Source organism: Echeneis naucrates, chromosome 7 (genome assembly GCF_900963305.1).
Source record: "Echeneis naucrates chromosome 7, fEcheNa1.1, whole genome shotgun sequence".
In the NCBI taxonomy this organism is placed as follows: domain Eukaryota; kingdom Metazoa; phylum Chordata; class Actinopteri; order Carangiformes; family Echeneidae; genus Echeneis; species Echeneis naucrates.
In genome coordinates, this window is record NC_042517.1 from 18,955,030 (window position 1) to 18,979,622 (window position 24,593).

A 24,593-nucleotide genomic window follows, 5' to 3' on the forward strand; every position below is an offset into this window, starting at 1 on the left:
ATATTGTAAACAAATGCTTTCACTTGTATGCATTTTTAACTATAATCTCTGTAGAAACACCAACACTGCCCTCAATGTCTATGACTTTTGAGATTTAGCCACTAAACCAGGATAAAATCTAGTAAATAGGAATAGACAGTTAAAACGTCACACAAATATTCCCAGGAGTGAATTTACAGTTAAAAAGATTTATTCAGAATGCATGTACTCAACAGCAGAACAAAGATGGCTATACTTGCAAGTTTAACAGCTAATTTCTTTGTTTTTGTACATTACAGGATGATCCTGTAAGGTCTGTAGGTCCATGTAGACATGCTCTAAGGACGACATCACAGCCACCATGAAAGGGTTAGGAGCCAACCGCAGTCGTCACCTGTCTGACTCGTGTGAACCAGTGGGGTGCCCACAGAAACCTCTCTGTCATTTGAACTCAGATCCTCACGGCTCCTTTATGTTGAGCCCCACCTTAAACCACTATGGCACCCTCGACCCGCATCTTCACCAGTGTTCTCCCACCAGCCCAACCACCATGACCCCAGACTGCCTGCTGCCTTTCAGTCAGATGTCCAACAGCTGCACTTTCCCCCGTCTGCACTTCACCTCACAGACTGACCAGGCTGACTGTTCACAGGGCTGTTTGGTTGGTGGTGGTGAGGTTGGACAGGGTGGCAGGGCAGGTACTCTATCCACCTCCTTGTCCATGGGTATGGGATTGGGTCTGGGCCTCACTGGTGCTCCTATGATCACCAGTGGATCAGCCACCATCTCCTCTGCTGCAGCAGCCAAGATGAATCGGTTACCCTCCAACCTTTTGGATCAGCTAGAGAGGCACCTGCCCCTGCAGCATGATGGCTTCAGTACTCTGCAGTTTCATAGAGGACGTATGTCAAAACAACGCAGTGAGAGTCCAGGACGCATACGCCACCTGATGCACTCTGTGCAGAAACTTTTTGCCAAGTCTCAGTCCCTTGAAAACTCTGCAATCAAAGGCAGCATTAATGGGCGCTCCGTGGGAGGAACAAACACTGCAGGGGCCAGTGAGGATGGTGGTAGACCAACCCGAAGGAGCAAGAGTAAAGACAGGGCTAAAACTGAGGGGCCAAAGCAGAGGTCGAGGCCCAATGCACTAGGTCTCTGGAGCTCAGATGATGCCCTTGATACTGACACTATCAAAGCTGGCACTATAGCTGTAGGTTACCGCAACCCACTGAGCATGATGACTCTTGGCCGAGCGGTGTCAGACAGCCAGGCTCCTCCTCGACATATCCCACAGGGCTACAATACTATATCTACACATACTCTCAAGGCCTCTAAAAGCAGCAGTGACCTCAAGTTCCTGGCATGCCCAGCAACACAGGTAGGATCCAAGGAAGAGGATGGAAGAAACAGGGGAAGTAAGGATGATACATTGGTGAAACGGGACTCCTGGTCCACTCTCACCCTCAGCCAGGCCAGGCAAGTGTTGCAGAAAGGCTCTGCTACGGTCAACAGGACTCTGCTTAAATCTAAGTCATGTCACCAAGACCTGGGGCAACAGTTCCTTCAGGTAGGAGGACCAGTGAGTATCCATCTTCATCTTCATTTTTAAATTTGCATGGTTATCTTTATAATTTTATAATTTATTTCCTTGATGACTGTTCCTGCTTTGCCCAATAATTTGATTAGATTGACCTTTATTGTGTTCATAGTGTACACTTTATCCACATTCATATTTAGTAATCACATTTTTAGATAATTTCTCTTATGATATTCACCCCATTCATGATTTCGTGAAGTATTATTGATGTACATACCTAGATCATATTATGACTATATATGCATATTTGAAAATCCTTTAAGAAAGTCAAGAACATTTTACACAGTCCTCTCAATATATACGGTGTCTAAGGGATATACCTGAAATATGTAGAGCACATAGAAAGTCTCACAACTGTATGGATGTGTTTTGGTAATACAGGTCCCTCTTGGGGACTGGGCCGGAACTTTAGGTCGTGGCTGGGCCAAGGGAACTGAAATCCCATGTCGACGGATGCGCAGTGGCAGCTATGTGAAAGCTATGGGAGACTTAGAAGACAGCGAGGAGTCAGAGGGAAGCCCCAAGCCTTCCCCAAAATCTGCGGCCCGTCGCCAGAGCTACCTGAAGGCCACTCAGCACTCACTGAGTGAGCAACAGCCACCACCACCTCCACGCAAGTGAGTCCTATAGCACAGAAAATCGTAGTGTAATTACTATCGTAATTATCACACTCATTTTTTTTTTTTTTTTGCCACAGTTGGGTTTGTACTTTACTTTTCATTCATTGAAGCAGAAATAGGCACTGAAGGGCCGTTTGCTGTTTACATTGTGGGAAGAAGAATCTTTTTTCATCTACACAGAGGTAGTCAGCAGATGGCAGCATCTTGTCATAAATAATTGTTTGGACAAGCAGCAAAACTTAGAGAGAAAAAGTTCATGGGAATTAGTCATGGAAGTAGAGGTGCATCTAAATTAGTCAGCACAATACGTAACATGCAGTTGCATTTTATTTGCTACAAAAGCAATAGGAGGTGAAATTTTGCCATGTGTTTTACCCCTACATCCATTCGGACAGGCCTCGTTGCTACGCTCTCATGCGGGAGGATTATCTGTGGTCTCCTCTGCAAAGTGCATGCTCTATGCAGCATCTGAGGTCAGTGTCTTCAATAGGCAGGCAGTGCGGCCCTCCACCCAACCTCATTTGCCCAAACGCCACCTCCCACCACCTTTTTTTCTGCAACTCTCCCAATACTCTCCCAGTACTTTTCCTCTCTGCTCCCATGCTTCATTTCTTACCCTGCAGGCACCCTGATGTGGTGTGTTAGTACTTTACTCTTACCTGCTTCTTCAAGCCCTGATCTCATAACATGCAAATGTTCCATGGAAATCACTCCAGCACACCCTGTTGCCAAGTGCTCACACATTTTCACTAACACCAAGATCACCAAGTGGCAGAAGGTCACGCCAGAACAGAGGAAACTTCTCATAAATTTTCCAGATTCCAGGATTCCGGATTATACAATCATATCAAGACATTTTACTGAGAAATCATTGTTTCCTCTGTGCTGCTATTTTGAACCCCAGCACATATCACTATCTGCACATCTCAGCTGTATCTACTTTTAAAATACCCAGGGTTTTTTTTTTTTTTTTTTGGAGTGTAATTTAGCGTTTCTCCTCGTAATCATTAATTAAACACAGCCCTCTCTTATTCTGGTCTCTGACTTCTTAGAGGCTGATTATTACTTTCACTTCCACAGCACTTTGCCATCCCTGAAAGAGCTGCCGACCAATCGGAGCCTTGATAACTTGGATTGCCTGGTGAGCCCATTAGAGGCCCCTCCCCGCCGCAGGAGCAGCCAACACTCTGGCACACTGGGCAGAGGCTCAGGCACTCAGGTTTGTCTATTATTTTATCTGCATTGTTTGGTGTATGAGTTCCAATATTTCCATGATGTGTTCAAATTTGATTACCATATTAATAATATAAATATAAAGATTGGAAATACCTGAGTAGATCATTAAAGATTAGTGAATGTGATCAGTGGTATAGTCCTGAGGAAATTAGCAAAAAAATACAAAGGAAACAGATGTTGAAGATGCTGAAAGAGGATAATTAAATGCACAATACATAAAATTCTGCAGATCCTGCTTAGAGATGGTATATACTGTATAGTACATGATATAAGGCAGGTGGGAATAATCATGTATAGATGCTTCAGGTTGTTGTTGTTGTTGAAGTCAAGCTGGGACTTATAGGTAAGATATACATATTGGCAACTCTACCACCATAACACTGAGCCCTAAATATATCAAATTATCTGTTTTTTCTTGTTATTCTATTTTTTATTTTCCCTTTAATGAGATGTTTTGCATTTGATACCATTAAATACATTTCAGTGACAGTACTTTTGTATTTGTATTGCTTTTTTTTATCGAATGAAGGACTAATTGAGTATTTACTCATTTAAATGGTTGTATTGACACTTATTCTTAAAGATTTGTTTGTATTGCTTCCAACACTGGGTATAGACCTAGTGCATGCATGTTTCTCAGTCTGCCCTCTACCCTCAGCGTGTGAGTCTGCACACGTTCTTTCAGGTATGCGGGCCGGGCTGTGGGCACTCTGTACCATACTGTGACAGTGAATCGCAGGCCGTGGAGGCTCTTGATCTACCTGCACCAACATGCTTCCGGTCGCGTAGCCACAGCTATCTGCGAGCCATCCAGGCAGGCTGCTCCCAGGATGAGGATACGGCCTCTATGGATTCAGATTCACCACCTCCCACCACTACAGGCTATAGCTACAGCTCCAACACCAGTGAGTACCAGTGACAGGACAAGGTGGTACAGAGCTGCTGGATATAGATTACAAAAGCTGATGAGAAGGAATACATGCCAAATCTTATCAATTTAGCTATTTATCCTGCTTCATATTTTTGTATTTGAAAATTGGAGAAATGTCACTTTTTTGCATCACCAAAATCCATAAAATATTCAGCTAGATTTACTCACAAAACATTTTTACTTACAAAGTATATGCAGAAATGCTACAACTTTGTGTGTGTGAGAGAGAGAAAGCACATTAAACTTCTGTCTATAGGTAAAATCTCTTATAGGTGTTATGAAATAGTTTGTTTCATTGTGTGTGATGGAAGGATGTGTAAGACATGATATACACAAAACAGAAAAGCTTCTTAAACTATATTGGTATTAACAGATTTGTTACATTTCAGTGTGAAGGAGGAGTTTTAATTGCTGCTGCTAAATGAAATTGAATGAGTGGCAAACCAATTTTTCATGTTATCAAAACTATTGTGAACTGTAGAACTTCAAACTTTCAAGCCATTTAGCTGCCACTACATTTGTGTACATTTTCAAAGAAGAAAGAAGATTTTTTTTGGAGAAAATGTTACTTTGAGACAGGATGTTGAGCAGTATATCACATTTACAACGATTCAATTCACCGCTTTGTTTTCAGGGACCCATGTGTAATCATTTCACCACCAGGTATTACATGCTGTGTAGCTCTTTGTGTTTGTTGATAAACAAAAAATATTTTAACAGTTATCGAAAATGTAAATACAGTCACATTTAAAAGTCAAAGTAAACTTAAGTATTTTTAATGTAAAACAAAAATATAGCAGGCCTTTATTCAGCTATTTTTTTCCTCTCTTATCAGTGAGTCAAGTACATTGCAACTGGGTGACATATCTTGAATAGTAGTATGAGTGGCAATTTGTAGACCAAAGGACATGAGAGTCTGATATTAAGCATGAGTTTGTTATTTTTTACAGCACAAGCTCATGGTTACAAGAAAATATTAAAGATGACCAAAATGATCATAGAACCAAATGATAAAGAAAACTATTCTTTCTGATGTAGTTTACACAAGTGCTACAGTTGTGTGCAAAAGTTTGGCTAGCCTTGGGACAAGTGAAAATAATGAAATACAACTCCTGCAGCAAAAAAGAAACAGCCTTTCTCCACATTTTAATGCACTGTTAAATTTTATTTCACAAAACCAGTTAAGAACCAGTTAAGTCCTAATCGTGTCATGTGCAGAAAGTTTCATAACAAGCCAGGACTGAGTAATCCCTTTTGGTAAATACCACTGCTTGCAAACACTCTTTGTAGCAGCTAATACTCTTTCTGTTGTAATTCATCAGTTTTTACCCACTATTCACATCCCTTAAGGCTCTGAGATATTCTTAGGTTGTCTCCCATGCACAGCATGTCTAAGCTCTTTCCACAGATTTTCGGTGATGAAGTCAGGAGATTGTGAGGGCCGTTCCAAAAACTCCAGCTTGTGTTTAATGAAGTAATTTACTGTTCGTTGGCTCGTTGGTGTGTCACAGAAGCTTGCTGCCTCGTTTCAGTTTCACTTTCTTAACTAACTGCATGATATTTGCATTCAAAATTTGCTGATATTTAATTCTTCCCTTCTTCCTCTCACTAAACTCTTGCACACTGCTGCTTGTACTGTTTAATTTATTCTTTTCAATTTCTTAAGTTCATGAAATAAAAATAACATGGAAATTAACATTGGAAGAAAGGCTCATTTTTAATGTGCTGCAAGGGTTGTATTTATTTCTTTTCACTTCAAACATTTACATTATATGTATGTAATTTTCCCAAGATTTTGTGTATATATATATACAGTATATATGTATATATATACGATTGCTTCAAACTATGTATGAATAATGCAATAACATTACAAATATGAAAATCTTATATTTATCCTGAACTTATACTGTAGTCTGTATAAGTCAGTCATTCAGGTCACATTAACTGTGATCATAATGTATTGTTACAAATACCTATTTGACGCTATTACTATACACAGAAGGATATGTGTATTGCTTACCTGCCCTTTTTTTTTAATTTAATTAAATTATTGATAACATTAACTGTTCTATAGAAGACCTAATGCCAGATTAACCACCAGTGGGGGAGCTATTAACCCCCCATCAACCATTTTAGCCAGGTACACTGCAAAAATTATCAGCTGGGAAGGAATGTGCAAAAGAATATCCCAAATGTATTTATCAACTCGTGTTCACAATCATCTTTGGTAAGAGATTCAGGAAATTTGGGTCCTTGACTACTGGTTTGAAAAACAAGGATAAGAGAATAAACACAGTCATGTTTCACTGTTGTATTTACAATAAATCTTGCTTCGCGAAAATTAAAAAAATAAATGGGCAAAATAACTTAAAAATATATATGACAAAATAAACGAAATACTTGATTTCTCAATTGTGACACAGAGGATGGTTTGTATCCTGCTTCAGCTCTACAACTTTCTGTCAAATTTGCTTTATCCAAATTGCATGGACCCAATACCTACAGCCTTGGGGGTTTTAGTGTTGAAGAGGGCAGCTCTGTATAGTTAAAATACTGAAACTCTGTAGTATAATATCATATTAAGATATTCTTATAGTCTATGCCATTTGGTTGCCTTTTGTTTTGCCAGTGAGCTTCGTGTATTGGACAGATGCTTTTACGGTCATGGTGACTATTTCAATGTGATGTTGAAGAAAATTGTCTTAATTTTTCGAACACATAGAGGGGTGGTTACCAAAATATATTTTACTCCCCCCGTGTCATTATTTCTTTATGTCTAGACTTCAGCCCGCTCGGAGACAAAATGAAACGCACCTACAGTTGAATGCGCTGAAAACGTAATCCGGAAAATTTGAACCAATCACGTCTCTCACCGATTAGTTCGATGAGCCAAATGGGCCAATTGCTCGTAGCGAGCGGCAAGCGTTGAAAACGTGGACTCCAATCCTCGTCGTCAAGGGCGTGTACTATAAATCTTTTCTTCACAGCGCCGTTGTGTATCTTACGGCAGGATACCGTAGCCCGTCTGCATTTCATGAATGGACTGGAAAAAATAAGGACTTTCGAATCCACCACGACACAGTAAGGAGGTTTTTATGTCGCTTTTGGTGAACTGAGCGTCAGCGTGCCGGCTGTCAGTTGTTGTCGGCTAGGCGAGCATCGGCGAGCTAACACGGGCTAACGTTCCGATAGGTTAGCTAGCTAACGTGGATGAAGAAAGGAGGAGGAGGGGGGTAACCCTGAAGACGGGCTATTAGCCAGCAGGCGAGGCTGGCTGCTGTCGTTACACTGTTGATAACCAGGCAAGCAAGGGGAAGAGGTACCGATGGGAGCGTCTTTTTGTTGGCTCGCATACCCGTCTACTGTGTGGTGCCTCCGGCTAACGTTGCTCAACGTTAAATACCCTCCCCGAGTGGTAGCACACGGGAATAACCGTTCGCTGCTACCAGCAGAAGCTAACAGTAGCTGAGCAGTCCACAGCCCCGGCGTGGACGGCCCGGTACCCGGTTCGGCTGAGTAAACCGTTTACGATGGTGGTAGTGGTTGGACAACTAGCATCGTCTGATTTACAATCCATCGTTGTAATAGCGACTAGAGGGATTAAGAGATGTGTTTGAATCGTAACCCACCGTCAGGAGCCATTAAGACTGAAAGCGCAATCCCCTTAATGTCTGTGTGAAAGCACATAAATAGGTGCTTATTGAGTATTTAGGTGCTTATTTGTGAAGGTTGAGTAATCACAAAAAAGAGGCAAAGTAAACCATAGGCGATCCTTTGGTCGTTTCCCAGTCTCAACATGTGACAGTGATGCGAGCTTAAAGGCATGGAGGAAGCTGTGAATCACCTATCAGCCCATTTACTGAATCTAAACTTGACAGTCCTTTCTACTGCAGATTGTGGGTCCACTCCCTGCGTTCTCTTGACTGCGATCAACCTTGTTTTTATTAGTAGATAGATAACACATCACACGGTGTTTTTTAAATATTCTTCCTTTTAAACGTGGCGTGAGTAGGATAGAGGCAAGTAGAGAATTGAAACGCGCCATGTAAAATGTTTCCTTCTTTTTTTTTACCTCAGCCCCACGAACCGTAGTGTCTATTTCTAGTCTTATTTCATTTGTCATTTTTATTTAGTTGCCAGCTACCATGTGTTAAGACCTGAGGACACAATCAATAATTTATCTGTTTCCTGCTCTGTGCTGTGCTTTGCAGTTCAGCGGTTAGGACACTCCACTGGGCTTTTTTTCCAGGAGCATCTGATCTAAGAAGGACGTGCTTACTAAAACATGTGGCATCAGAGTGAAACAGGGTTATGTGCTCAATGACACTATTGTTGGGGAAAATTCCTGTTTGATCTAATTTAGACAGAGGTTTATGTTCAGCTCTCAGACTATTTAAAAGGCTGCCAACAGTCATCAGATGCATTGGCTTTATGGCTTTAGTGTAGCCACAAGGTGTGTTCATTGTATTTGGCACCGTATTACACAAGACATTGTGTGTCTGTGTGTTATCATGGATAGGCTGTGAGTCATCCTCTACATTATCACACACTCTTCCTCCCACTCTCATTGATGATGTATTCTCTTGACTGAATGGGTGAAGCAGCTGTAAACCTACTGTAAAGTCAGCTGCAGAAAGATTTCCTAATAGTTTGTGGTGAGCTGTTAGCTATCGTGGTTAAAGAGCATAGAAAAAGGCATCTCCATTACCTGAACTAATGATGTATTCCTTTTTCGTGGCTACTGTGATGGAAACCATTTTTGGTATATTCTGATTGTTAACTTTTTGTGTATTAATGTCGGGTTAGGGTTGGAACATAATCATTAGTTGTGCACCTAATTTGTTCTTTTCATAATCTGCCACTTAATTCTGTAGTTTGTTTTGCATGTTGAAGCACATTCTGACCTGGGCAACAAGCCATGTTTTTCAGTGTTGCTCGACAGCTTGCCAAATTGTTGTTTGTTGAGATTTCTCAAAAGGTTCTCAAAGGGGAAGCATCTGCATTTATATCATATCTAGTTGTAAGTCTTTTTTTAGTGTAGTGAAAAGCTAATTTTTAAGAAGCTGAATTTGTGATTTATTTAATTGTATTGTATCTAAAGTTGCTCACATGTGCTGCGTACTGTATCGCAGTTTCACATTCTCAAAGATCTGACCTCAGAGACACTTCTCACATGTCGTTACATCAGCTGATTAGATCATAACCCAGACTGTTGCCCCAATCCAACAGGTCAGAGCCACAGTATGTCTTAAGAATATCAGTAAACAGCAGATAATACGTAATACGTAAACAGCAACTTTGGCAATATAAAAAGAACTAGTTTTTTGTTTTTGCTTTAGTTTGATTGCCTATTCTGAAGGCAAAGCTTCTGATTACTTTTTTTAAATAACTCATGAAAACCAAATCATCTAGTTATTTCACTCTGTTTTTTATTTGGTTTGTCTGTTATGTGGTGGTTTTGTCTGTTCTGTTCGTATGTCAGCTCTGTCTACTAAATAGCAGCGTTCATGTCCCACTGTCTTAACAGATCGCATTGTCATCACCTGTGTTTCTCGTCTTGTTGAGCTTGTTTGTCTTATTCATGAAACTCAACAGCTTTTAAAACAATTATTTTCTTGATGGATATAAATACTATAACAGAACCATCATGGCCACAGTAGTTGGAAGACCAAATGGTCTCAAATGTCATTTGATTTTAAAAAAAGGACTTAAATTTGCAAGAAACCCATGTTATATGCAGGTTTGATATTCATCTATGAGCTGTTGTCATTCAGGGCTGGGTGATGAATTGATTAACTTAATTAATTCGAATTTGTAGTTCAGGGTGATTTTTTTTTTTTTATTATTATTATTATTATTATTATTATTATTATTATTATTATGATTTATTTTTATTTTTTGGGAAAATCTGTTGTCTTTTTAACTTCCATCTCAACACTGCTTTTAGGCTTTGGGCTCCCGAAAATGAGAAATAAGAACTTGTTACACTTTGCCACTTTAACCTTAACACTTTAAGGAAAATCAAAACAAAATAAAAGAAAAGGCTGAAAATGGTCTGAAAAAGGGGAAAATTTTCAATCATAAATGGAGTTTTCTGTGGAAACATTGGAGATTTTATTTTTAAGCCGTAATACCAATGCTGCGAAATACCGTATTTTTTCCACTATAAGGCGTATTTGAAATCCTTACATTTTCTCAAAAATCGGCAGTGGGCCTTATAATCTGGGGCACCTTATGTATGAATTGTTGTTGTGCTTACTGACCTCAAACCGATTTTATGTGGTACACTGCACTCAAAAATCTGTCAAAATGTTTTTGTGCGACTTTGGTAAATGACGAAGCCTCTCCGCTTAATGGATTGTCGTAGCATTCCCAGCTGACACAGGGACATTGTATTAACGTTGGTTGGATATGGGTTGCAACGTCAGACAACATTAGATAACTAATTATGCAGTGCTGGCAACCAACCACCATCCAACATTTAGTCAGTGTTACCTTACAATAATTAGACGTCAAGCCAACATTTGGTTTTTAACATAAATCAAATCAAACAAAATTTTCAAATCCATATCATAATCCAATTATAATGAAAATTTTGTTTTACAACGTTGTTCCAACATCACACTAACTTCAGGTGTTTGCTGTTGCTGGCAACGATAAACCAATCAGAACAGTACACTTTGCCACTTTTTGTAATACTGGTACATACTATGCTTCACTTTACATATGTTTTATCATGCATCTTATAAACTGGTGTGCCTTATGGTCCGCAAAATACGTAATTGTAATTTACTGCATTCATAATGAAAATATATGCAAGCTGAGTGATTTCTTTTTTTCTTTTCCCCCTGCCTGTATATTAATTGAAAATAGGTCTGCTGTCTGTTTATATTTGAATATACAGTAATATGATGAATGATGTCTCTTGAATGCTTAATCTGTTTTTCAGAAGGTGTGCTCAGCCATGTATCCTTGGCTAATCTTTCAGTCTACTCCCACACTCTGTCAGCCTGCCATACTATCCTACAATAAGACTCCTAATCTTGGACAAAGCTTTTGCCACCACCTCTTTTCGTGATACTTGGCTCAGGTCCAGAGTTTCACAAGGTTCACACAGAGGTTCATCGACAGGAAGCTACAATACTCTTTATATGGCTCTTTGTGTACTTTAATGTTTATTGAGCTTGGTGCTTTTGCACAGCATGTCTCTGTTCGCAAAGTTCACCCTGCAGCTTAATTAACACAAAGACCTGTAATTCAAATTAACATAGAAATGAGTTCATCAGTAATCAGGACATCTTTAGTCCCAAACCAGCAACCCTGTTACCCTAAATGCCAGAGAATCTAGTTCTGCTGTTTCCAAAACATCTAATGACAATAGCATGGAAAGTAGTCACTCCATTTCAATTATGTTTCAGACTGCTGTGGGAGGCCCATTAGTGATCCAATAGCTGGCAGATCTGTTGATGCACCCAGACCGTATCCTGGATCAGAAACTGCATGGCCTCCATAAATAAAGCAATTTGCTTAACACGTGATCAACATATTGGTGTCGACAGGGTTGTAATTGATCCTAATTGTTTACAGAATAAGAGAGAGCTCCTGAATTTTTCAAATGAAGTGATTCCCAGCCAGCTGCAGTCCTTTTTTTTTTTTTTTTACGTCATATTTGAAAATGTTAAGATTTATAGTTGTTTCTTTTCAGTCTGATTAGCTTGCATCTTTTTATTGAATAGTTACACACATCTGGCTGAAAGTTGGATTTGGCTCATCTTGCAAGATGCTGCATTCAGAGAGTCCAATACATGCAAACCTATAATCCTAATGTGTTTCTTTATGATGTGAAATGGTGTATTATTGTGCTGAGTACATCAAATCATCACAATAAAAGATGTTTGTCATTATATCCTCTCTGATAGAATCATAAATCCTCATGCAGTGTTTTGAATTATGACATCATATCCGCACACATTGTTTTAAAACTGGGCTAGTTTTCATCTGAATGACTCCAAATGCTGTTTACTGCGTGGTCCATGTGGTATCCTCAAGTAACTCTGATATTTTAGGTTAGTCTACATACTGTTGCTTGCCCTCTGCACTTTTGCTGGCTTTGGAATTTAGCACTTAACCTTCACATCTCTAATTAAGACTCTTGTTTCCTAATGCATTCACTGGTCTTATCTGGGGAGTCCCATTTTACAAAACCTGTCTTGAATGGTAATTTATGTATATTTTAAATGATTTGTAAATAATTAAATTGAAATTAAAATTGTAAAGTGTGTGTGTGTGTGTGTGTGTGTGTGTGTGTGTGTGTGTGTGTGTGTGTGTGTGTGTGTGTGTGTGTGTGTGTGTGTGTGTGTGTGTGTGTGTGTGTGTGTGTGTGTGTGTGTGTGTGTGTGTGTGTGTGTGTGTGTGTGTGTGTGTGTGTGTGTGTGTGTGTTATAAAACACCTGGTGATTGAAGGTGGGATGACCTTTAGCGTTTTGAAGGTGTTTCAGCTGGAGGCTTTATGCTGGCCCTGCCTTGTTTGTATCCTAATCACTGTTTTTGGTGAGGGGGGGACACAAACCTTACACCACATATTTCTGTGGAACACCAAAATCAATGATGGTCTTTGCTCAATGTGGAAATAATTTGCAATCAGCTCTTTATCAATTTTAAAACTTTGTCTATAAGAGACACTCAAGCCTTGTAGACACAACAAATGGAGGCATGCGATAAGACAAATTGGACCTGTGGATGTCATGTATCCATGCTGTAAGCACAGCAAGAAGTATCTCATTATTTCAGAAGAACAGTTATTGTGATGTTACACTGTAATCAGTCTTGATGCCCAAACAACTCAATGGGGTGCTGATGGAGTGTGGAAGTTGAGAAGAAAAGACACTGTGCAAGCAAAAGAGCATATATACAAGGATACCACATAAGAAAGACTTTAGTCCAGTGCTAGCACATTCTTGCCTTTAAAATGCTTGAAAAAGCAAGAGCCAGTTAGAGCAGAGAATACCTCAAATTAGTGCAGTGTGACAAAATGCAATGTTAGTTCAGCTCAAGATTAATATTACCCCTTAAACCCCTCATGAGAGCTATATAAGAGTGCAAATCCCCTTTATTTTGAAAAATGAAATTCGCGAGCTGACATGGTGTTTATTGGTGCTGTGACTCAAAGGCTGATGATGGAAGTGCAGTGCCCTCAGAATTGCAGGGTGTTAGTTTGCTGTTTACTTTTAACCGCAACTAGGAAGAATAAACACTATTTTCTAATAATATATCTATAAGTAAAGGCTGTCATGTGGCAACCGTGTTTGCTGTGTTTTGCTTGTCAGTTGTAGTTTACCAGTCAACTACCCGTTTTAATATCACTGACATACCACATACATAGCCCATAGAAAGGCTATGGTTTTTCTTGGTTTCTTGAGTTGATTTACTGTAGTTAATTCTGGATCATCCACCACAACTTGACAGACATAACTGATGGCAGGAAAATAGGCACTAGTCCCATTTCTTGTGCCTGAGTCAGATCACTCTGGCACACTAGTGATCCACTTTGACTTCGTTTCAGTTCGAGTTTTTGAATACATGGCACTCATGTCCATGTAAAAATGTGATTTAACCTTAAGTTGAACAATCTACACCGAGTGTGCATTGTTGGGTCTGATCTAGTAGAAAAAGGAAATCAATAATTGTTAGCATCGATCTGTTTTCATTAATATAAATCACAACTTTTTTATTTATTTATTTATTTTTATTTTTTTTTTGTGAAAATACATTTTTCATGATGCAATTTGTAAGTATTACTTAGAGATGATCATCATGGTCTGGTGTACATTTCAAAATATAATTTTGGCAGGAAAGTTGGGTTAATTACATTACATTACAGAAATTAAGCCCACTGATTCATTGTAGGAAAAAAATCTAACTGAATAAATACATAAAGATCATATTTACTGATAACCTTGGAGAGATATTCTCTCCAAGGTCACCACTACAAATGATTCAATTGATATGCTAATTTAATGTTTTATTATGAATAAATATATGTATGCAAAATCTCTTATAGTTAAATGTAGGCCTTATAATTAATTGATTTGTGGCAAAAAGTGCATGTACACTGATCTACGCCGATTTATTTTGACATTCAATTGCCACAAACTAACTTGCAGTTGGATAGCTTCACTTTCAAAATTCAGCTTACTCATCCTAAACTTTCTGCTTTCTTTTTTGTATGTACAGTCAGCAATAGAAAGGCTCCTCCTCCAGTACCACCCCGCACCGCCTCCAAACCCCTCATCTCAGTGACGCTGCAGAGCAGCACTGAGTCAGCCCAGGACACATACCTTGACCAGCAGGACCGTGGCAGTGAGGCCAACAGCCAGTCAGGACGCAGCAACTCCACAGACAGTCTCTGTAGCATCCGCACAGGCAGTCTGGCTAAGGGGACCCATCCTCCACTAGCCACTGTTGCTGCTGCAACCCCTGCACCCGCTGCAGGCTCTGCACCTCCTGTTCCAGCCCCTCGTGACCTCCCTCCCACCATCACTGTTGCCACTGCTGCTACTTCAACATCTACCCAGCCTGAAAATGATACCCTGACCACTGGTATCACCCTAGAGCAGCCCCCAACTGCACCTAAGAGGAAATTGTCCTCAATCGGAGTTCAGGTAAGTTTTGTTTTTTTTTTTTTGTTTTTTTTTTTACTAGTGGGTTAGATTCATGTTGGGAAAAAGCGGAAGCCGCATTCACACTTGTATTTGACTGCTCCTGATTATATATTTATTTATTTATCTCTCTCTCCCTCCCCCCAGGTGGATTGCCTACTTACAATTCCAAGACAGGAACCACTATCCCTGGTTACACCCCTTAAATTTCAGTCAATTGGAGTTCAAGTGGAGAACGGCAGGCCGTAAGTATACACCCACATTTGACATAATTGTAAACAGGAAGCCCTAAGTAATAATCTAATGGTTTGTGTATTACAGTCTTCAAAGCATTGTTGCAAAGACAGGATGTGTAAAAATTATAAATTATAATAGTGGATAAATGTATAAAAAGATTTAAAATTTTTAAACAGTTACTTTAATACTTGTAGGGTTACATTCTCACACACATCTGGCTGCTACAATACATAGAGTATTTCAGTATTGATACTGTCCAGTTCAAAAAAACAGTCTTTTGATCTGAAGGTAATGTTGTGAGTCAAAATATAATCAAAATTATACAAGAGGTGAACAGTGGTGGCCTTCTGTAAGCAGGTTTGATCAGCAGAATAAATCAGTGAAAGAGCAGCAAGCACTGAGGTGCTCCCTATGAAAGACATTTGACATCCACGGCACCTGATGCTTGCTACCGAGTGGCTAGTTAGTGCACTTGAGTACCCCCAGGTGTGAATGTATCTAACGCCTTTGGGGAAAAAGAAATCCTGCAGCTTTCCTGTTAGGAAATGATTACAAAATCCAAATACTTGAGTTTTCCACATAGTAACATAAAAAATAATATGGTCATTAAAAATGTTTGAACTTGCTGTCAGGCCTGTGTGTCTCAATGCGTGGTAGCTTTTCCTTTATCCCTGTGCACAATTATTGTTTTACTAGTCAATACCCTGCCAGTGCTAGGTTGCTATGGTCATTCAACAGTCAATCTGGCAGCAAGACAGCTGGCTCTCTGAAAGATGTCTCTTTACCACTGTTTTGACTCGATTGAGCTTAATATTGTGAGAAACTGACCACTTAAGCATTTCCAGTGCACTATAATTTCCCTTAATCACATTTGTTTGACAGGCCACTTCCTTTTGCCCTGCTCATTGTCTCTGAAGCCAGCAGTTCCAAGCTCTTATGTGGTATACCTGATCTGATGCTAATTTTCATGCTTCTGCAACCTCAATACTATTTTCATTCGTAACGATGCTATGCCATCATCTGTCATAAAGCCCTATCAGATAAACCCACTGACCAGATAAAATGGATAAAATCACTGACCTCAAACTGTTAACTGTGAATATGTTTGATTCATCACTTCATTGATTTATTTATGTAATTGTCTGTCAGAATCTGATGTTTATGCATGTTTCTGCAGTCTCAGCCGGGACAACAGCATGGCCTCTAGACAAAATACAGTGACTGAGCCTCAGGAGCCCCAGGATGCCATACCTACAGAAAACAGCACAGTCAACTGCATCAACAGTCAAACAGTGAATAGTTCTGCGCCCAACAGACAAGACAAAGCCATGGAACAGCAGCTCCTTAAACACACCTCAGCCTCAACCAGGATATCCAACTCAACGGTGGAGACACTGGATCCAGCTTTAGACCCATCCTCTTTGCCACCACCAGACCCAAGCCTGGAGACTGGAAATGGCTGCGCCCACGGCGATTCTGTTCAAACCAGCACACCATCTTGCCTCCGAGATGGTAACTGGTTTCTGAAGCTGTTGCAGGCAGAAACAGGACGCATGGAAGGATGGTGTCAACAGATGGAGCAGGAGACCAAAGACAACAAGCTGTCAGAGGAAGGTAAGTAGCAGAATTGCATGAAGTGGCTATAGACATTTAGATCCTGTTTACACTATCAAGAGCCTTTCATCTGCATATAAACTAGACAATATATGCCAGATTTTAATATGCTTTCAATCATATCAATCATATTAAGCTACAAATACCATCTGTGTCCCTATTAGCCACAAATCTGATTGCAGTATGTCCCAGTTAGGGCTGGGCAATAAAACGATAACAATAATTATTGCGAAATAAATTTTTTCTCAATAGAAATATTAGACATGGTCAATAGAACTCATTCCATCCATGTTTTGACAGACAACATGAACAGCCAATGATAATGAGAATAGCACTGTGCTGATCCAATCACGCAGCTGGAATAGAGTTACAGCCCTGTCAGGCTAGGTTGACACGCACACCTAGAGAGATTAGGTGATGCAGCCGGCTTAAACGTGAGCACATGTGCTTATGTTTTGGCCACCAGTATGTTAGGAGTGAGAGCAAAATATGTGAAAATGGCAGATAATGTTAACACGGGCAACAACATCCCAGAAGAAGACACCCTAACGGACACAGCCCAAGATTCATAAGATGAGGACATTGTTGAGAAGAAAGGTCAGAGGAATTCGGTAGTGTGGGGATATTTGGGCTACTTAAAGTGCGACAAGAAGCTGAGTTGCGTGCACTGCATTTTATTTTTTTGTAATTAAAGAATTTAGCTGTGGGTTTGTTTGTGTTCTCTTATAACACTTGAAGCTTCTGACTGGTCAGAATTAAGATTTTAGTTTATTATATAATAGTTTTATTTATTTGGAATACAGTTCTACAAGGTTGTAGGACATTTCATATGTTTATCTTCTGAAAGACAATAAATAATATTTAAACCAATATTAATGGGCTATCTGTACACCTGTACATACATAGAAGTAAAAGGGAACCTTTAAACTGGACAGAAATAGCTTAGATATATAGATTGACATTATAGATGGAATATCGTGATAGGATTGTGTTCCATATCGCCCAGCCCTAGTCTTAGTGTTCCTTGGCAATCAGCCATGTTCCAGCTGAGAGGGTGATTTTTGAGGTTGTATAGCTGGAGATTCGCAAGCGTGTTATTATTTTACTTAATTCTTTTGTTGTTTGATGTTTGTTAGAAAATTACATACAGTTTAAATACTGACTGATACAGAAAGGCCAACTATTTAGCTTAAAGAAAAGCAGTCACATTAAATCAAGAATGCATTTAAAATCCTCAAGTAAAAACATATATTTTAACCCATGCAGCTCATCCCAATTGTTGTAGCAATTGTAGCTTCTCTAAAGCTAGGTTAGAACATGAAGTATAGGTTTAAATCCTCTGGGACCAAGTCTTGTAAGTACTGTGAAATGGGCAGTACAGCCTCATAGATAAATAACATGATGGGCTAGTTTCCTTCTGCCAATTAAGGAGGAGCAGCCATTATAAAGAGCTGTGTACTGTAACACACAGAGGAAGGACACTTTAAGGTGGAGGTGGTGGTGGATTGCTTGTTCAACGGTTGCTTGTGTAGGACCTTTCTAAATGAAACATTACAAAGTGATTTCCAAAAAAAAAAAAAAAAACATAAAAGGGAACATTAATATTTGAAAAGTGCAGAAGTTAGCCTGTCAAGTCTTTGATGTAAAGAAACTGATTACTCCCCCTGACAGACAGTGGATTAAGTCAGGCTCTGCCCATGTTGGATATGGACAGTGAGGCCAAGCATGACAAACTCAATACTGCTTTTGAGTCACAGTAATAACACTCATTAGAGTGGGAAGTAGTGTTTTTTTTTTTTTTTTTTTTTTTGCAATGAATCTGCCGCAGAGTAATTTTATTTCCTATCCCTATTTCCTTATTTCCCTATCTCCCTCAGTACCACTTTTAGGCAGTTTTAGGCAGATCTATCTCTGCAGTGTCTTACATGTGAATGAATAAGGAGCAAACTAGCAGTAGTAGACACCCCATTAAGTTATCATTCCTCCTGATATCTGGAACTGAATTATGAATTTCCATTTATATGCAAATAATTGGCAAAAAATTGTTGAATAAAAGGTCATTTGTTGTCCACCCCAAGATTGACTCAATAAATTGTCTTTAAGGAAATCACTTACTGTCACAGAATGTTTTCGCATCAACATTAGTATAAATATTTTATAACTAGACACAGAAATACATTTTACACAGTCACCCCCTCCTCTATCCTGATGTAGTGCTCTATCCTTTTATTTACTGTTTCTCTCAAGTGCCAAAGGGCTGAGGTCTTTAATGTGGACCTCAGAGTAGCAGCTTTTTCTGTCTCCCTTTTAATGGTGTTAAGATGACTGTTTCTTTGACTTCTTCACTCTTTGTTGATGATTGATCATGTTGTTTCATTCCTGTCTGCTTTTGCAGTGTTGGGGACGATTCGTAGCGCAGTAGGCAGTGCTCAGCTCCTCATGTCACAGAAGTTTGAGCAGTTCAGAGGGCTCTGTAATGAGAACTTGGTGAGTGGTTCCATTACACACAATTAAATATCTTGAAATGCTATCTTAGTGTGTCTACATTAGCCTTAATATAGCATCAATACATACTGATCTCAGTTTCTTTTATCTTTGCTCAACTCTCTTCTCAAGCAAATGGATTAAGAGCAACCACTTCTTCTTTTTTTTTTTTTCATACAAATCAAATTCCATCAATAATAAGCTTGTAATAGAGAATCTCCATCCACCTTATTTTCAAACACGCAAGTAAATTGTGACGAACTTCCGTGTTTTTGTACGGCACTTCCGGTCAGCCACTTTCCTTTACCAGAGCTAACGGTGCAAGCTAATGTTGATCAACAGTGTTGTGGGTACACTATAAAGAAACCTTAAAAAAACAAGATGGGAGGCTGGTACCACATCCTCTAATTTTCTAATTGTCTAATTTTCTTCTAACTAGAACGTGAATGCCAATCCACGACCGAAAGCACAGGACCTGGCAGGGTTCTGGGATCTGCTGCAACTCTCAATAGAGGACATCAGTATGAAGTTTGATGAACTCTACCAACTGAAAGCCAACAACTGGCAACTTCCTGAGAAATTAGAGAAGGTGATGTTTGGGGCCTGACAGTATGGGAAAAATTCTGAGCTTTTGAAGCTTGTTCTTTTGAGTAGTTGGTCAACCACAAACGTTGATTCAGAAAAGGGTTAGCAGGAGAGCAGCTGTAGTTTTATGTGGTGTACATTCTGATCATTGAATTTAACTCATCACCTATGCAACAGTAAATATTGTTGTGCTGGATATGCCGTACAAATATTGTTTATATTCTTTAATTTACTTTGACATTAGTGGTATCAGAAACATGGAAGAAAATCCAAACAGTCAGCTACAGTTCCACATGGCCAAACACAACAGGTGGTTACATTTGTGAAGAGGCACACATCAGTTACACTATAGCCTAAAGTGCAACGTTGGAGCAAATTACTAATATTTTTCTATTACTAGTAATAGTTGTCTCTCAACAGAATGATAATCACCAATTGTTTTAACATTCTGTTATTTTTTTCAATCAAAAATGCGGAATATTTACTGGAGCTAACCATTTTAGGATTTGATAATTTTTGCATGAGTACATGAAAAGGACTTTGGGACACTGAAAATTTATTTGAAGACGACGTCACATGGGAAACTATGAGCATATCAGTGATCTAATTATCTGAGTTAAGTGTGTGTGTGTGTGTGTAATGCTATCCCTTACTTCTCATCCTTCTTGACATAACTTCCTCAGGATGAAAACAAGCAGCTTACATCATCTGTGCCAAAGAAGCAGTCAAAGCCCAAACTGTCAGCAGGGAAGGACAGGAGTGTGGACTCGGCTGTGGACAAGCAGCGGCAAGAAGCCCGGAAACGGCTGATGGCAGCAAAGCGTGCAGCATCAGTACGACAAAATTCTGCCACAGAAAGTGCTGACAGCATCGAAATCTACGTCCCTGAGGCCCAAACCCGCCTCTGAGAATGAACCAGCACCAATCATCAAGGAAAATCCTGAATCACTTCAGACATTCATGGACCCAACCACACAAACAGATCTGGGTGCGAACACACACACAGACGTACAATGGATGCACAGAGGCCAATCCCTCATAACAGCACAGCTGATGACAGGTGAAATGTGAATATCACAGGGCACCGAAACAATCCAGAATAAAACAGATCATCCCCCTGCTTCAGTGGGACAGAAATAGCTTTGACGGATGTTTAATACTATTATTATTGTTATTATTGACATTATAATAATTATCTCCTAAAGTATATCAAGACTGTCTTAAATGTGCGAGTATCTTGGATAAGGACATCCTGTAACTTGTAAGCTGAAGAATCTTGGTATCCCAGAAGTTTACTGTCTTAAAACTCCTTTTACTGCTGAGTCTACCGGCAAGTTGTGGCTGCCTGGTTTACGAGCTGAGCTACCATCCACACACACACTCAGGACACACATGCAGGTGTACTCACTGTCCACAGAGTCTTCCTGTTCTCTATTTGTATTAGGCTGCCACTCATTGGGTGTGGTGTGTACGCTTCACATGTAAGAATTGTAAGATGGCGTTATTGTACTCAGAGGTTTAAAATGCAGAGAACCAGAGGAAGGCAGTAGCATATATATTATAAATATCACACTATTACAATGTTCATTTTGTAAATGTTGTATACCAGATTATTTGTTAGAAAGAGGTCAGTGTTCAGTACCAAGGTAGTTTTTTATAGATCAAGTACATGTACTGTCATGATATATTAGCACTTGATGCAATCATTCACTCCACCTCTCTTCCTCTCCTTTTCACAAACACACACTGCACAGTCTGTGTCTGTGAATACCCATTGTTAAAGTCTTACATTTGTTTTTGTGAAGGGATGTGAGGACTTACTGCCCAGCCGGTGAGCTACAGAGGAATGTATGAAATGTGTGGATTTTTAGCTTGTGTTGACTTGATCATTGCACTTTCCATTCACCTTAGATCAAGTTTGCCCACGTTTGTTTGCCCGACCATTCTGACTTTCACTGCATCCTCCTGTGATGTAGGGGACCAAGACTCACCACTTCATACGGCATTCCCATTCAACCAGATTACATGTGATGGGGTGGGGGTTAACTTGCTACTGGAAAGGAAACGGAAATGGTATAATATAGCAATAATTAAATCATAGTAGAAGAAGCAATGCAGTTGGTACCCAGTCTTAAACGATTTAATTCAGCATCTCCAATAAAATGTTGTTAGCATGAAGGATGAATGTTAATTTCTTTTATGAACTGACTGTCCTTGAAAAGACTAAAATCTCAGGTTGAACACTCAAACTCATCAATAAAACCACTATGAATGAGTTATTTATTATATACTGTCAAACTGGCCAAATACTCACAACCAAGCTAAATGTTTCAATTCTAAACATACTGGGTGTTCCTTAATAAGAAAACCATTCACTTGAGGTTTGGTTCAGTGAAGTACAGCCTTGATTTGATTGCTAAAGTCGGCTGTCTCCTTCACTCCCCTTTCTAGCAGCTGGAACTCCCACCCACTTGTTGAGAATGAAGAACTGTGGTACAATTTTTAATTTTAATGTCATTGGATGCGTTTTGTGACTTTCATTCGAAATGAGGTGAACCTTAATGTGTTGACTTCTGTAATTATATAAAAATTTATGGTGCTGCGAGGGATTTCATATTGTGCCAAGACGGCAATGATCACCAACATTTCAGTGTCATTTGAGAAAACCTTTATTTAAGGTGATTATTTTATTTAATCTGCTCATGAGTTCAGCTGTCTGTGTGTGCATTCTCAGCAAAGTTTGTGTTTGCATCAGCTCACTCCAGATATGCTATGCCTACACTTTGAGCATGAGACTGACACACTTTCCACCCTTCACTTCTCAAATGGTAACATGAGTGGAACAAGGAATAGCAGTTACTCATGCACAAGTATAGGTTGATACACTAGGTTCTTTTTTTTTTTTTTTTTTAAAGAGCTGGCTCTCCCCCTACTGATAAGACCTTGCCTGACACTCCAGACATTTTTTCTGCTCTATTTTGAATACTTAGTTAACATCTGACAAGAAATAAAATTGAGCTGGGAATGCTGACACAACACCAAGTTGTTGATTTTCTTATTCTCTTATTTGTATTACATCAACTATGGACATGTGCATTTCATTGTCCAAAGAAATCATTAAACATCCCTTTGCTACATGTCCTGGTCATCATTCTTGCCGTCTTTTTTATTGCACTCATCCATAATACAATGGTAATATTAACTGCTAAGTTAATATTACACAAATAAATAAATCAGAAGCATTAGATTAGACCTTTTATTGTTACTGTGTAATCTCTAAAAGCATGGCCTTCTTACACATAAAAATATACAAAGATCCTTGGCAGTGACTTTTCAGTACTCCTTTAAATGAGTCTTGCAAATGATCTGAAACTATTCAATCTGTGTGAGGCATTCAGGGTATGTACCGTATGTAAAAGTTAATAACTGTGACAAACCATGGAAAGTTCTCTCAGTTTTTCATGTCATTTGAGAGCTGGATCCCTTTATTCGCCCACATACTGAACTTTTAAGAGCGTGTGACCTGATCAGGGAACTTCAGTTTGTTTACCAGTACTTTGTGAGTTTCAAGGGCTACAAAATGGACACCCAATGACCAGAAGGTGCAACTCTGGAGGCAGATGATAAGGACATGCTCTTCAACCACCATGTGGATGAGGAAATTCTCTCTGGTGTGAGTTTCAGAATTTATAAGAACTGTGAGACACAGTAGGCTTGGAAAAAAAAAGGAAAAAAAAGGTCATTGTGTACATTTGATGGACAGAAACATGCTGAGAATCATGAGCCCACGACTTCAGTAGCCCCTGCAGTGGCCATCTCCCTCTGGATACGTATCCACTCTTGGCAAATGTCCTCTCAGAGATCCAGCTTGGAAAATGAGCAAAAACTACATAGTTCCAGATTATATTGTACTGACGAACATTATTTTACAAAATAAGCACATATCTTACAAATGATTGTTTAATATTATGGTGTATTAGTTAGACACTGTGAGGGTAGTTTCTTTTAAGAGAATAAAGAATTGTGATTGCAGTGAGTTACGTGGCATATTTTTTGTATGAAATAAGCTGTAGAATTAAAAGGGAATGCCACTCAATTTTGGAATGCATGTATGTTTTTCCTTGGATATTCCTTGGATGTTTCTTTGTTTAAACAAATTACCTCAATTCTATAAATTGTTGTTCTTGGAGCTAGAGGAGAAAATTTGTGTCCAGAAAAACCTCTCTTTTGTGATTTAAAAGCCACTGTTGGTTCTTTCTTTCTTTACATTTCTTTTGTGCACAGTTGTTTTTATTGTTTTATAACTTAAAATAAAACAAGGGTCAGCAAAACACTTCCATTTGGTCCACCTTAGTATGTAGTTATACAAGCAATACTCTTCATAGTAACAGCATATGCAATTATTAGTTCTTTAGTTAGTTATTAGATGTGTATTAAACCTTGTAAATGCATTTTACTTAGAGAACAGTAGACCCAGTTAAGGAGCACACTAAATGTGAAATATTGATTTTTAAGACAGCACTTTAAATTACCTTTTCTGTTTTAACATGCCAGGCTTCTCCTCCTACTTACCTCACCCCTACCTATCATTTCCACCTTCACTCATTGATCTCATGTGTACTCACCACAAGAATCCTTATGGTGAGTAT

The 24,593-nt window shown here is 39.2% G+C and overlaps 1 protein-coding gene across 1 annotated transcript; it reads left to right on the plus strand.

Moving 5' to 3' along the window:
* The first annotated feature begins 340 nt into the window (after positions 1-340).
* LOC115045996 (disks large-associated protein 4-like) lies at positions 341-23,073 on the plus strand. Its single transcript, XM_029506038.1, has 10 exons — positions 341-1,558; positions 1,958-2,193; positions 3,277-3,415; positions 4,118-4,341; positions 14,604-15,027; positions 15,172-15,269; positions 16,439-16,875; positions 19,271-19,362; positions 19,799-19,948; positions 20,628-23,073. Exons 1-10 carry the CDS (start codon positions 341-343, stop codon positions 20,850-20,852), a joined length of 3,243 nt encoding a protein of 1,080 aa, XP_029361898.1. The 3' UTR covers positions 20,853-23,073.
* Positions 23,074-24,593: the final 1,520 nt, after the last annotated feature.